At 44.5% G+C, this 11,081-nt stretch overlaps 2 protein-coding genes across 2 annotated transcripts; one reads left to right on the top strand and one right to left on the bottom strand.

Moving 5' to 3' along the window:
- Positions 1 to 538: 538 nt before the first annotated feature.
- col10a1a (collagen, type X, alpha 1a) lies at positions 539 to 5,141 on the top strand. The gene is made up of 3 exons (XM_037485678.2): positions 539 to 614; positions 977 to 1,121; positions 2,698 to 5,141. The coding sequence occupies exons 2-3, from the start codon at positions 992 to 994 to the stop codon at positions 4,530 to 4,532; spliced, it is 1,965 nt and encodes a 654-aa protein (XP_037341575.2). The 5' UTR covers positions 539 to 614; positions 977 to 991; the 3' UTR covers positions 4,533 to 5,141.
- Positions 5,142 to 6,843: 1,702 nt separating this feature from the next.
- On the bottom strand, positions 6,844 to 9,555 carry marcksb (myristoylated alanine-rich protein kinase C substrate b). Its single transcript, XM_037487286.2, has 2 exons — positions 9,159 to 9,555; positions 6,844 to 8,211 (listed from the first exon to the last, which is right to left on the bottom strand). The coding sequence occupies exons 1-2, from the start codon at positions 9,252 to 9,254 to the stop codon at positions 7,612 to 7,614; spliced, it is 696 nt and encodes a 231-aa protein (XP_037343183.2). The 5' UTR covers positions 9,255 to 9,555; the 3' UTR covers positions 6,844 to 7,611.
- Between the last annotated feature and the right edge of the window lie 1,526 nt (positions 9,556 to 11,081).

Below are 11,081 nucleotides of genomic sequence, written 5' to 3'. Positions count from 1 at the left end.
TGCGGTACATCTTCAATGCAAGCTTTGTGAACCCACACAGGTGCCCCTGCAAATCTGGTGTTGTTTTCATAAGAGTGCTTCGACTATTTTTGATGTTGTAGCGTGTAAACACTGGGTTTCATAAGAATTCAATATTATAAACATGCTTTAAAAATACTAAAAGTAAAAGGTTTGCTAGAAAACTGTGAAGTGTATTTAGATTTTTTTTTAAAGAAGGGGGGAAATTACATGAGGTTAATCTGTTCTTCATAGCATGTTTGTTCTCTTTGTTTAAGTATTTGGTTATTTTTGCATTGTACATGATTATTTCCTAGTTCAGAAGAAGACGGAAATAAGTGATAATCATGTGTCTGGATATTCAAGACATGGCGGCACCCTGATGTGACATGCCCGCTTTGGGCAGATCTGTCTTCTAATTACAGCCTCGCTCTAGGAGGGAGGTACTTGCATGGTGGGGGCTTTTTTTATGATGCAAAGGGCAGATATAGTATAAATACCCTCATCATTGTACTGGAAGGCAGCATATCCTCAGTTGTGCTCCTACCCTAAGGATATACAGCAGTACCAGAAGCTCACTGGTGCTGAGGAGATTGTTTTTCCCCCTTGGAATCCTGGTATGTGTATTTTCTGTTACTCTCAAAATGTGTTAGTCAACATCTAGGCTTCGTCAAGGCCTTGGGTGCTTGGCAGGTTAGTGAAAGGAGGCAGATTTGGGCTCGCTGGGAGCATCCCGGCTGATATTCAAAAAGTCAAGAAGGATGCTCTAGATTAAATAAAATAATTAAATGCACACCAATCACTCTAACTTATCATGTTATTTTGTTTGTTGCTGATTAAGTTTTTGTAAAGATTCCAAGTGTGTACAATTAGCTGTGAAAGATTCTTATCTCTGTAACATAACTTCCAACTAAAGCTTGTTGAAACTTTTTTACCAAAATAATTGTTTCTGCTCACCGTCTCCTTCCTTTCTTTGAAGATTTTACCGTGCAAGATGGATGTACGAGTAGCAAGCATCTTCGTCATCATGGTGGCCTTCACATCCGCCCATGGGGACCGGTACGTTGTGAAGAAGCTGGTGAAGGCCGCCCCTCAGTACCAGCCCTACTCTGTGAAGAGCCAGGGTAAGTGAACACAGCCTCCTGCTCTCTTTGCAATGCGTTTTTGACATGGTTTTGCCAACACGACATGCTAGCATTTCCCTCTTTTTGTAAAGCTATTCCTCACAAAATTTGCCTCTTGAGTCAGATTTTCTCTCTTTCTCAAAAGGCAATTGGTGACAGTCTAGCCGGTTGTGGCAAATAGGAGCAGCATAAGCAGCCAGACAGATGTTGGCCACAGCAAGCTGCACTTTAGTTTGAAATCTGAACCGGAGCTTCTGCTGGACTTTCTAATTGGCTGCCACAATATGTATGCTTCACCAATCACAAAGTTTTGTGTAGATGTAGTATTGTAATATCAAGGTTTATTTATTCATTGCAGAGCTTTGCAATTCTCTCTTACTAGCAGTCATAGGATTGGATTCATGATCCTAGAAGTGGGGGAATTATTTTATTCAACCAAGGCACAATACATTTTCTAGGCTACATTTTCTAAAGTAAAGGATTTTGGGACAAGATTGCTAATGCAATATGCACAATCGAAAAGCTTTCTGGAAAATGGCCTTTTCTTTTCTGTATGAGCATCAATTTGGAGTAACCACTCTGGTAGTCTGGAGTAGACTGTTGTTATTTTCAATACATGGAGTGTGTTAGATTTGAAATATATCTTTCAAAGTTTGTTCATCTGTTATTTTCCTTCCAGATAGTCATGCTATCTAATGGCCATTTCAGTTAATGTTAAACACAAGTTTACTTCAGTTCAAATTTGGGAAATATGGCATGGCTTGAGTGTTGGAGTGTTGGCCAATATGAAATATGAAGCCTTTCTTTTGTGTGAAACAGCATGCTATTGTTATTTGAGAAAGTAGCTGTTAGTGAATTATTTTTAGTTTGACACTGTCAATTACAGTCCAGTCACCCAGAAATGTGGTTTGTTTGGGTGTGCCTGCTTCACACAGAACTAGAAACATCTGTTTGGCTATATCTAAACTCAGCTACAGTTTGCTAACGACTGAGCTTTAAACACTTGTGACCACATCGAGGCAGCAAATAAAGAGAACGCTGTTTGACGAGCAGGGTACTACCTCTTGAAGCTCTTTGACCAGCACAGCAAGGAAAATAGATCAAACATTTTATTTAAAGCAAACCATAAAAACATCTAAAAGAAAGCCAAGGCCAGTTTATACATTTATTTTTCATGAATGACGGCAAGATTCATAAGAACATTTCTATTTTTCATCTCATATTTGATGTTGACTGAACACAAGATGTGATCTCATTCAAGCTCACCGACACTCAAACCTCACAGCTCAATAGTACATCCATGCTGTTGCACTTTTTGACACTAGGGATGAAAGGTACCAGAAATACCAGATCTGTATTCTAGGATATAATTGTATGAAAATAAAATTCATAAATTGTGAATTAATTTATAATATCCAAAAAAAGAAATGAATATTTTTTATAAAAATCAGATAACTTAAAATGTACTCTTCTTTACTTGTCCTAAGCTCTAACTACTAGTTATTTTTCTTTGGAACACAATTTGGTTCTTGTATATAGTGATACTGATGGACAACTCCTGTTCTCCTGTTCTCAGTGGTGTCTGTGGCAGGTGAGCCTGGTGCCCCAGGTGAGCCTGGCCCTGAGGGGCCTCCCGGCCCTCCTGGCCCCGCAGGTGAGAACGCTGAAGGTCTGCCTGGACCCCAAGGACCTCCTGGACCTCCCGGAGCTCCTGGACGCTCCATCGCTGGCAAACCTGGTTCCCCAGGTGGACCTGGCAAACCTGGCAGCCATGGAGCAACTGGAGAGAAGGGAGACACTGGAGCCCCTGGCTCTCAGGGACCAAGGGGAGCCCCTGGACCTTCTGGAAGCCCGGGACCTGCAGGCCTCTCTGCTACTGGCAAGCCTGGACCTTCAGGTCTTCCTGGCCCAAGGGGATCTAGAGGAGAGTCTGGTCTTAAAGGACATCCAGGTGTACCTGGACTTCCAGGCGCTAAGGGTGATAGAGGGGTGGGAATTCAAGGACCTCAGGGTGAGACAGGGCCAGAAGGAGCCATGGGCGCACCTGGACAGCCAGGTGAGCCTGGAGTTGGAAAGCCAGGACCAGCAGGTATGCCCGGTGAGCCAGGCAAGTCAGGAACCCCAGGTAGGGATGGTGCCACAGGTCCCATGGGACCACAGGGACTTAAGGGACACACAGGTGCCCCAGGTGTAGGTATGCCTGGTAAACCAGGTGAGAATGGTGCCCCAGGTCTGCCTGGTGGAGCTGGCCCTAAAGGCCACCAAGGACCAACTGGAGCCACTGGTGCCCCTGGAGTCCCAGGATTTGGAAAGCCAGGTGCAAATGGGGAGAAGGGAGAGAGGGGACATACAGGTGCCACAGGTGCAACAGGTGCAAAGGGAGAGCAAGGTCCAACAGGATATACTGGCGCTACAGGTGCAACTGGCCCCACTGGTCCTGCTGGACCTCAGGGGCCAACAGGTTTCACAGGTGAAACTGGCGCTACTGGTTCTAAAGGTGACACTGGTGCCACTGGAGCTCAGGGACCTAAGGGAAACAAGGGAGATCAGGGAGCACAGGGATTTGCAGGCAAGCAGGGTTATCCAGGCGCAGCTGGTCCTCCTGGACCCAGAGGTGCCACTGGATCAACAGGGGACAAAGGTCATGTTGGTGCCCCTGGTACCCCAGGTTCCCCAGGTATCCCAGGCCCTGCTGGACCAAAGGGTCATCCCGGCCGCGCAGGAGAGCCAGGTGCCTCTGGTTCTAATGGTGCTCCAGGTTCCAGGGGGCCTTCAGGACCCCAAGGTCCTGCTGGTGCCCCCGGCCTGAAAGGACACCCAGGTCTCCCTGGTCCTTCTGGCCCTGCTGGTTTGGCTGCTAAGGGTCTCCCCGGACCTCAGGGTCCTCCCGGTCAGCCCGGTGACAATGGTGTTGATGGAGCCATGGGCCCAGCTGGCCCTCCCGGTCCCCCTGGTCCTCCTGGTGAGGTTATGTTTGAGAAGGGCATGGGGATGGGTGAGGTTATGGTCAAGTCCCCCATGTCTGCTTTCACTGCATCTCTGATCACCCCCTTCCCCGCTGATGGCACCCCTATTAAGTTTGACCAGATTGTGTACAATGCTGAGAACCACTATGACCCTGAGACTGGCATCTTCACTTGCCAAGTTCCCGGAGTTTACTATTTCTCCTACAGCTTCCATGTTAATGGAGCTAATGCCTTGGTGGCTTTGTACAAGAATGGCCAGCCTGTTATGTTCACTTATGATGAGTACAGCAAGGGCTTCGTGGACCAGATGTCCGGTAGCACTGTCCTCTTGCTCGATGAGCAGGACACAGTCTATGTACAGATCCCTGATGTAGACGCCATCGGTGTCTTTGCCGCTGAGAACGTCCACTGCTCTTTCTCTGGGTTCCTCATTGCTTCAACGTGATACGTTGATACAGTAGTTCCCAAAAGCCAACCAACCAAATTTCTCAAATTTAAGTAAACTCCCTGGTCACTTTTCCTCAAACCGACAGGCAGTTCACCCTTCTTTGAGGAATAGTATCATCTCGACTTGAAAACTACAAGAAATAGGTGCTTAGAAGAAAGAAAACTAATTTATGAAAACAGGTATCAGGGGTGGGGGAGGCAATCCACAAAGTTTGCTTTATTATCGGAAACAACATGTGAAAGTGAAGCATTAGAACTGTGTTGTGTCCTGAATTTTTCTTCTGTCACTCTGTTCCTTTAATATTGACTTCAACCTTGGGATTCTTAATTCATTGTTTGTCTGTTTTTTCTTTTTTTGTTGTTTTTTGTAACTGTTATTTTGGTTGGGTGACCAATAATCTTAGTCAAAGTACACAAATACTTTTGGTCCACCATGTTGTAAGTGTTATCCTTGTGGGTGACTTGAATATTGTGAAATGATAATGGTCAAATTGACCATTATGATGAAATGAGTCACCGGATTACTGCCATACGAACACAAAGTACCAACAACAACGATGTATCCCTGAATATGCATTATGTCCTGTAAAGCATAATGACCAAAATAAAAGATGTCTAAAAAATGTTTTGTCTCAGAAACACTTTTTTAAGTAGTTTGACTTTTTATGTCATGTAGGTACTACACAAAAGAACATTGTTAATCCACCATCATTAAAACTTCAAATGCATCCTAATGCATTGGGGTTGTAGGTCAACCACGGAATAATTATCATTTGGGAAGGTTGAAATTTAGTGTCTGTATCAAGAACACTTGGGTTGATGCTTTCTAACATAGGATTCTCAAAATGAGTCTGATATAGGTATGCTTTATGTGTCACTTATAGTTGCAGTATCATATAAGTTTAAAACCTAGAAGCCTTGCTTTACAACTGTGAATGAAATATCCATCAAGACACCAGGGGATTATCTGGTTTTTCATACTCATCATCACCATTGATCAGAAACGGTCTGCGGTTGGCACATGAGGTGGGACAGACAAGAACGCAGATGGAGAGCTGCCTCTGGACAAATCCACAAGCCACATCCCAAGATGATCTGTTGGTATAATTTAGTTTTTTAGCATGCACACCTGTTTGCATTTATTTTTATGCTTCTATAGTTTTTAATGTAATAATTTGTCCAGGGAGAACATGAAACGCTTAAAATGGAGAATGAAGAGTGGTTTGTGGAATTATGGAATACTGCATATGAGGCACATTAGAGGCCAAAATAGGCAGCGAAGCCCTCAACAACATGACCAAGATGGACATTTAGACCAGGAAGCAAACATAGAATTATTATGTGTAAAACACACCCTGTTTGTGGTCGTCTGAGCTGTAATACACTGGGTTAAACTGGGTGCAAAGGAAATAGTGGCTATGAAAATGACCATGACTGCAGATGTGGGTGACTAAAACACCCTGGAGGAGATTGCAGCAATTTCTCCTGTTAAATTATTCTGCGTGTTTGGGGTTTGAATCCCAACCCGTCCATGGGTGGCGTAGACATCAAAAAATCCAAGTGAATTAACTGATGTGGCAGAATAGTCCATTTTGCCAAAAATCTATCTGGTTTAGGTCAGGTGATCGTGAGGGCCATTCAATTCTATCAAATCCTTCATCCTCCAGGTGCTGCCTGCATAGCCACATGAGGCGGGCATTGTCGTGCATCAGGAACCCAGGACCCACTGTGCCAGCATAGGGTCTGGATTTCATCCCGATACCAGTCCGGCTGCCTTTCTCTAGCCTGTAGAGGGCTGTGCGTCCCTCTGTGGATATGCCTCCCCAGACCCACGAACAAATGGTAAACAATCATTTTTGAGCAGTGCAGTAAAACTACACTAAGGTTTGTTGCAAACAAGGGGCCTCAGTGTGGAATTCACCTCCATTTTGTCATTGCCCTTCCCTCCTAATACAATCACTGAATTTGTAGGGCAGCTTAAGTGAATATGGAACCATTGCTGAAAAAGATGCATTTTATTTTCATACAATTACATGTCAATTTCAAAATGCTCACTAGTTTTCAAACTTGCTCTTTATAGGATCATTGAAAATTCACCTCTGATGACCATTTGAACTTCTAGCAGCTGATCAGTCACACTACAAACTTCCACAGATCTTCCTTTATTTACCGTCCTTTATTCTTAATCAGTGCATACGGAAAATTAAACACCTAAAACAAAGCTGTAGGCAATGTGACATTCCATATTGACCAAAAGGTGAAGACCATGTGTGTGCCCTCTGGTGGCATAATCAAAGCTGGATACAAAATTTGCTTAAAACATCTCCCAATTTTATTCAATCTTACAAATGGTGAAAAACAAGAAAAACTTCATTTACAATGGGTAATCTGTTAAAAACTTCAGTCATTTAGGTACATCTCAGTCATAAAACCAGTAATATCAAAGTCTATACAACGTGCATTACTACAGAGTTTTGAAATGGTGGCCTCTAATGGGAAGTGATGAGCACCTACTGTTTTGACAGTTAACTAAATCTACTTCATTCAGGAATGGTTGTGTCCACAGGAGCGTCGAGTTTAAGCGTTGTAAACAACTGTGCACTGCAAAGACAACATTTACGACTTGGTTTAGGTCTTTCCCTTTAAATATCACAATGTGTCAAATCTTGCAGACACAGCTTTAGCTGCTACATCCAAATGCCCAGCACCAAATACTTTGATAAAATACGTCAAATTCAGCAACGTGTCAACACAGTCATGGTTTCATGTAAGAAAAAGAAAGGGGAAAAAAAGAAAGAATTAACAGTCCCACTCACAGTCATACTTTAACACTCAGCCAATGTCACACATGCAAGCATCAACGGGCAGTGAGGAAGCAGCACACTCTCCAGTACACCTCCTGCCCATCACTGCCATGGATCTTGCAGTCATTATGGATGAGATGGTTGCAGAATAGTAAACAAACACCAACAAAAAAAAAAAATAATGATCAAAAAAAATCCCTGGTTTTAGACAAGTCCTTGCATTCTTTCAGACGGGCTCCTCCTTCCTTCATTCCGGTGTCTGGATCAGCAGGATTACTCAGCGGTGGCCTCTGGAGCGGCTGCCGTCTCTGGTTCGGCAGGTGAAGCGTCGGCTGGTTTCTCCTCTCCGTCGGCCGCTGCTGCTGCAGGTGGCTCCTCTGCCTTCACCACCTCCTTCTTCTCCTCCTCCTCCTCCTCAGCCTTTGGCTTTTCAGCTTCGGCCTCCTTGGCTCCCTCCTCGGCAACCTCATCTGGTTTGGCCTTCTCAGTGGCTGCGTCCTCCTCTGCCGCCGCTTTCTCTCCTCCTGCTGCTGCTGCTGCTGCGCCGTCCTCTGCTGCCTCATCAGACTCTTTCTTGGCCTTCTTCAATGAGAAGCCGCTTAGCTTAAAGGAGGGTTTCTTGAAGGAGAAACGCTTCTTCTTTTGCTTTCCATCCTCGCTGGTGGATGGAGTGCCTTCCTCCGGCTTGGCAGAAGCCTCTCCGTTGGTAGCCGCGGGCTCCTTCTCACCGTTGGCCTCAGCAACCTCTACTTTCTCGCCTTCTGCTTTTGGCGCCTCCTCAGTAGGAGTGCTGCCGTTGGCCGGCACATCACCTTTTTTGGCCTCCTCTGCAGTTGGAGAGGCATCCCCATTGGTCTTGGCATGGCCATTCTCCTGAAAAAATAAATAAAAGCAAAATGTTAAAATGTATATAGCGGTGTGTTAGGTTCAGAAACATGGTTCACTCTCGATTCTGTGTTCATGCATCAGAGGCAAATACATGAAGGTGTGCGCATGGTGTCTGCCTGCCAAATCTGGCGTGCTTTGGAATTTAATCAAAATGCATCGACTATCACTAACCAATGGGAAAATAGCCCTACAACTGCAGCAACATCTGTTACTAGGAGAGTGACGACAGATCTGTGGCTCTCAGCAGTAGGCTGGTCGCTTAGACTGCAGTTCCGCCGGGATCCGCCAGGTGGCATTCGGCGAGGAGCCGGTTGATAGAACATATGAATTTTGATATTTTTTCCCCTTCTTTTAATGGCCCAAATAGTAAACCAATGGGTTTTAAGTCTATTGGTATATACTTCCCCGTATCCTAACCTATGCCATTATTAAATAAATTGTTCATTTTGTCGGCGATGTGTGAACCACAACGTGGCTGCTTTCGTGAATCTGGCAACAAAGGCGTGGTAGTTTTTTAAAATGGCCATGCCAGTCAGAGCACCCACAAACCCGATTTCGACCAAATGAATAAAAAAAACTGCCATGTTTCGATAATCAGTTTACCGCCGCAGAGAAATGTGCAAAATTCAAAAGCAATTCGACAGATTAGTTGTGTAGTATGATATTCATATTGAAAATCAATTAAAGGCGATGCCCGTATTCATTTGAGGAATTTCACAATAAAATGCGTGGATTTGAAACAATGCAGCTACTCCGAGGCTCTACTTTAAATTAGGAATATCATCGTTGCGGACAACCTTACATGCGGCCACTTTCCCTGTGTGCCGGTGCGCTGCATGGAACATGGAGCACGCCATCGAGCCAACGCATTTCTGAAAGCCGCACGAATTCCCCTTGAGCAATTAAGCATCAAATCATTAAACGTAATTTACCTGTCCGTTCGCCTTTGCTGCAACAGCTTCGCCTTCTGTTGGATTTTCTACGGCGGCTTCCTCTTTTCCAGCGGTTTTGGAGGTTTGTGCTCCCATGCTTTTTGGTGCAACAAAGGAACCCAACCGATCAAATGAATGAACAAAGACCGCAAGCTTCCTCCCCAAAAAAAGGCAAGTCAAGCACCGGCGCCTACTTCTCCGAACGAAGCCGAGGAATCAGCTCGAAATCGAAATGACCGCAAATGGATGTGCGAGAACTTGCAAAAATGTGGCAAGGGCGGATAGGAAAACGAATTCTTTCAATTTTTTCTCGAGCGGAGTTTGTAAATGGAGAAATTGGCCCTGCCGCAAATGAGATGCGGAGTACAACGCCCAAGTCCACTGATGAATGGGCACTGGGGCTATGACGACAAAGCCACCCCGTCTCCACCAATCACAAGTCCGGAATCTAACGAGTGGGAGTGCGGGGGGGGGGGGTCACGAAGAGGGGGTCATGCAGCGGGAGGGGAGGGCATGGACAATGGGAGAGACACAACAACATGGCCAACTACTTGTCTTTATATCCATTTTAGAGTGCAGGAAAAAGAACTTGATTTTATTTCCCACAAATAACGAATCAGATTTTTAAAAACGAGCTACATGGGGTATAGCAAACAGCTATGCTGGTTTCCAAGGATTTATCTGGTAATCCAACACCGAAATAATCCATGTTTTTTTTAATTTATGTTTTCTAATTCTATGTACTATATTGAACAGTATAATTTGCAATAGTATAGCCTACATTTTTTCCTATGTTAGATTAAATTACATGTATCTCTCAATATACAATGCTGCAACAAGACAGCTGGATTTGCTTATCACAAATGTTCAATTGAAAGGCCAAAGCAACCCCATGTTTTGAAAAGCTAAACTCAGCTGGTCTTGTGTTGAATCATCACACACTCCTGACATATGCTTCGCTCAGTGCACAGGCGTCCCCCTGGAACTATAAGCCCCTGTGCCCACAGCCTCCCTCATCCCACTTCTTGCATAATAGCATCTTGTCTGCTTGTTGCAGCTGGAGCATCCCAGTGACCCAGATATAATGAGGGTTTATGGCCCTCTGCTCCAGCAGCCTGCAGTGTTCTGACTCCACCACCAGCCACAAGTCTCCCCTCCCTGCCGTCGCTGCATGACCCACATCTCCATGGTTACCGTTCCAAAATGGCTCCAAGGGAGAGGCAAAGCAGCGAGGCCTTTTTAGACCACGACTTCTGGTTTTAGAGAAGTAGGGTGAGAGGCAGTTCATGAGGGAGAGGTGCAGACAACGGTTTGAGGATTAGGGTGATGTCTTTCACTCAGCCTCTCTTCCTCGGGCTAACTAGGCCACGCTCATTGTTGTGATATTCTGATTACATGCAAAGCTGTAATTGTTATGGTGAGCTGCCATGAATATGTAAACCAGAGGACAAAGCAGGGCATGCAATGTTTTCAACAAGCACCGTGCAGTCCAGACGTTTAGACATAAAGACTTCACCCGTCAGGATAATACTGAGTCATGTCAGGATCCCATAGGGAGGGGGCAGTGTGTCTGTGTCAGCAATAGACTTCTGAAGAGCTACAAATCCACACAACATCTTAAACATGCTCAAGGTTTGGACATCTCTCTGCATGTCATGTCAAATTGAACCCTTTGCTGCTCCCATCTTGTTTGAACACACATCTGAAGGAGTAGTTATATGTATTTTTCTGTGCTTGCTAACCACAACAAAGAAAAATCTTTTTTTTTCAATTCAGCCATCCTACATTTTCATTTTAATCATGAGACCCTACCAAATATTGGAGATGTCCATTAATTTCTAATTGTAAACAGGTCCATTGATTCTAACTTTTTCAGTTTTATATATTAAATATATTTAGGTAATTAACAATGGCCAAAAAAAA

This window comes from Pungitius pungitius, chromosome 14 (genome assembly GCF_949316345.1).
Source record: "Pungitius pungitius chromosome 14, fPunPun2.1, whole genome shotgun sequence".
In the NCBI taxonomy this organism is placed as follows: domain Eukaryota; kingdom Metazoa; phylum Chordata; class Actinopteri; order Perciformes; family Gasterosteidae; genus Pungitius; species Pungitius pungitius.
This window is presented reverse-complemented; position numbering and strand designations above follow the sequence as displayed.

What these genes read in the sequence shown, in the direction of transcription:
- marcksb (XM_037487286.2), bottom strand. Translation starts at nt 9,254, where the DNA reads ATGGGAGCACAAACCTCCAAAACCGCTGGAAAAGAGGAAGCCGCCGTA. An exon ending in CAGCAAAGGCGAACGGACAG is followed by an intron (nt 8,212 to 9,158) that starts GTAAATTACGTT and finishes TTATTTTTTCAG; the next exon opens with GAGAATGGCCATGCCAAGAC.
- col10a1a (XM_037485678.2), top strand. Translation starts at nt 992, where the DNA reads ATGGATGTACGAGTAGCAAGCATCTTCGTCATCATGGTGGCCTTCACA. An exon ending in CTACTCTGTGAAGAGCCAGG is followed by an intron (nt 1,122 to 2,697) that starts GTAAGTGAACAC and finishes TCCTGTTCTCAG; the next exon opens with TGGTGTCTGTGGCAGGTGAG.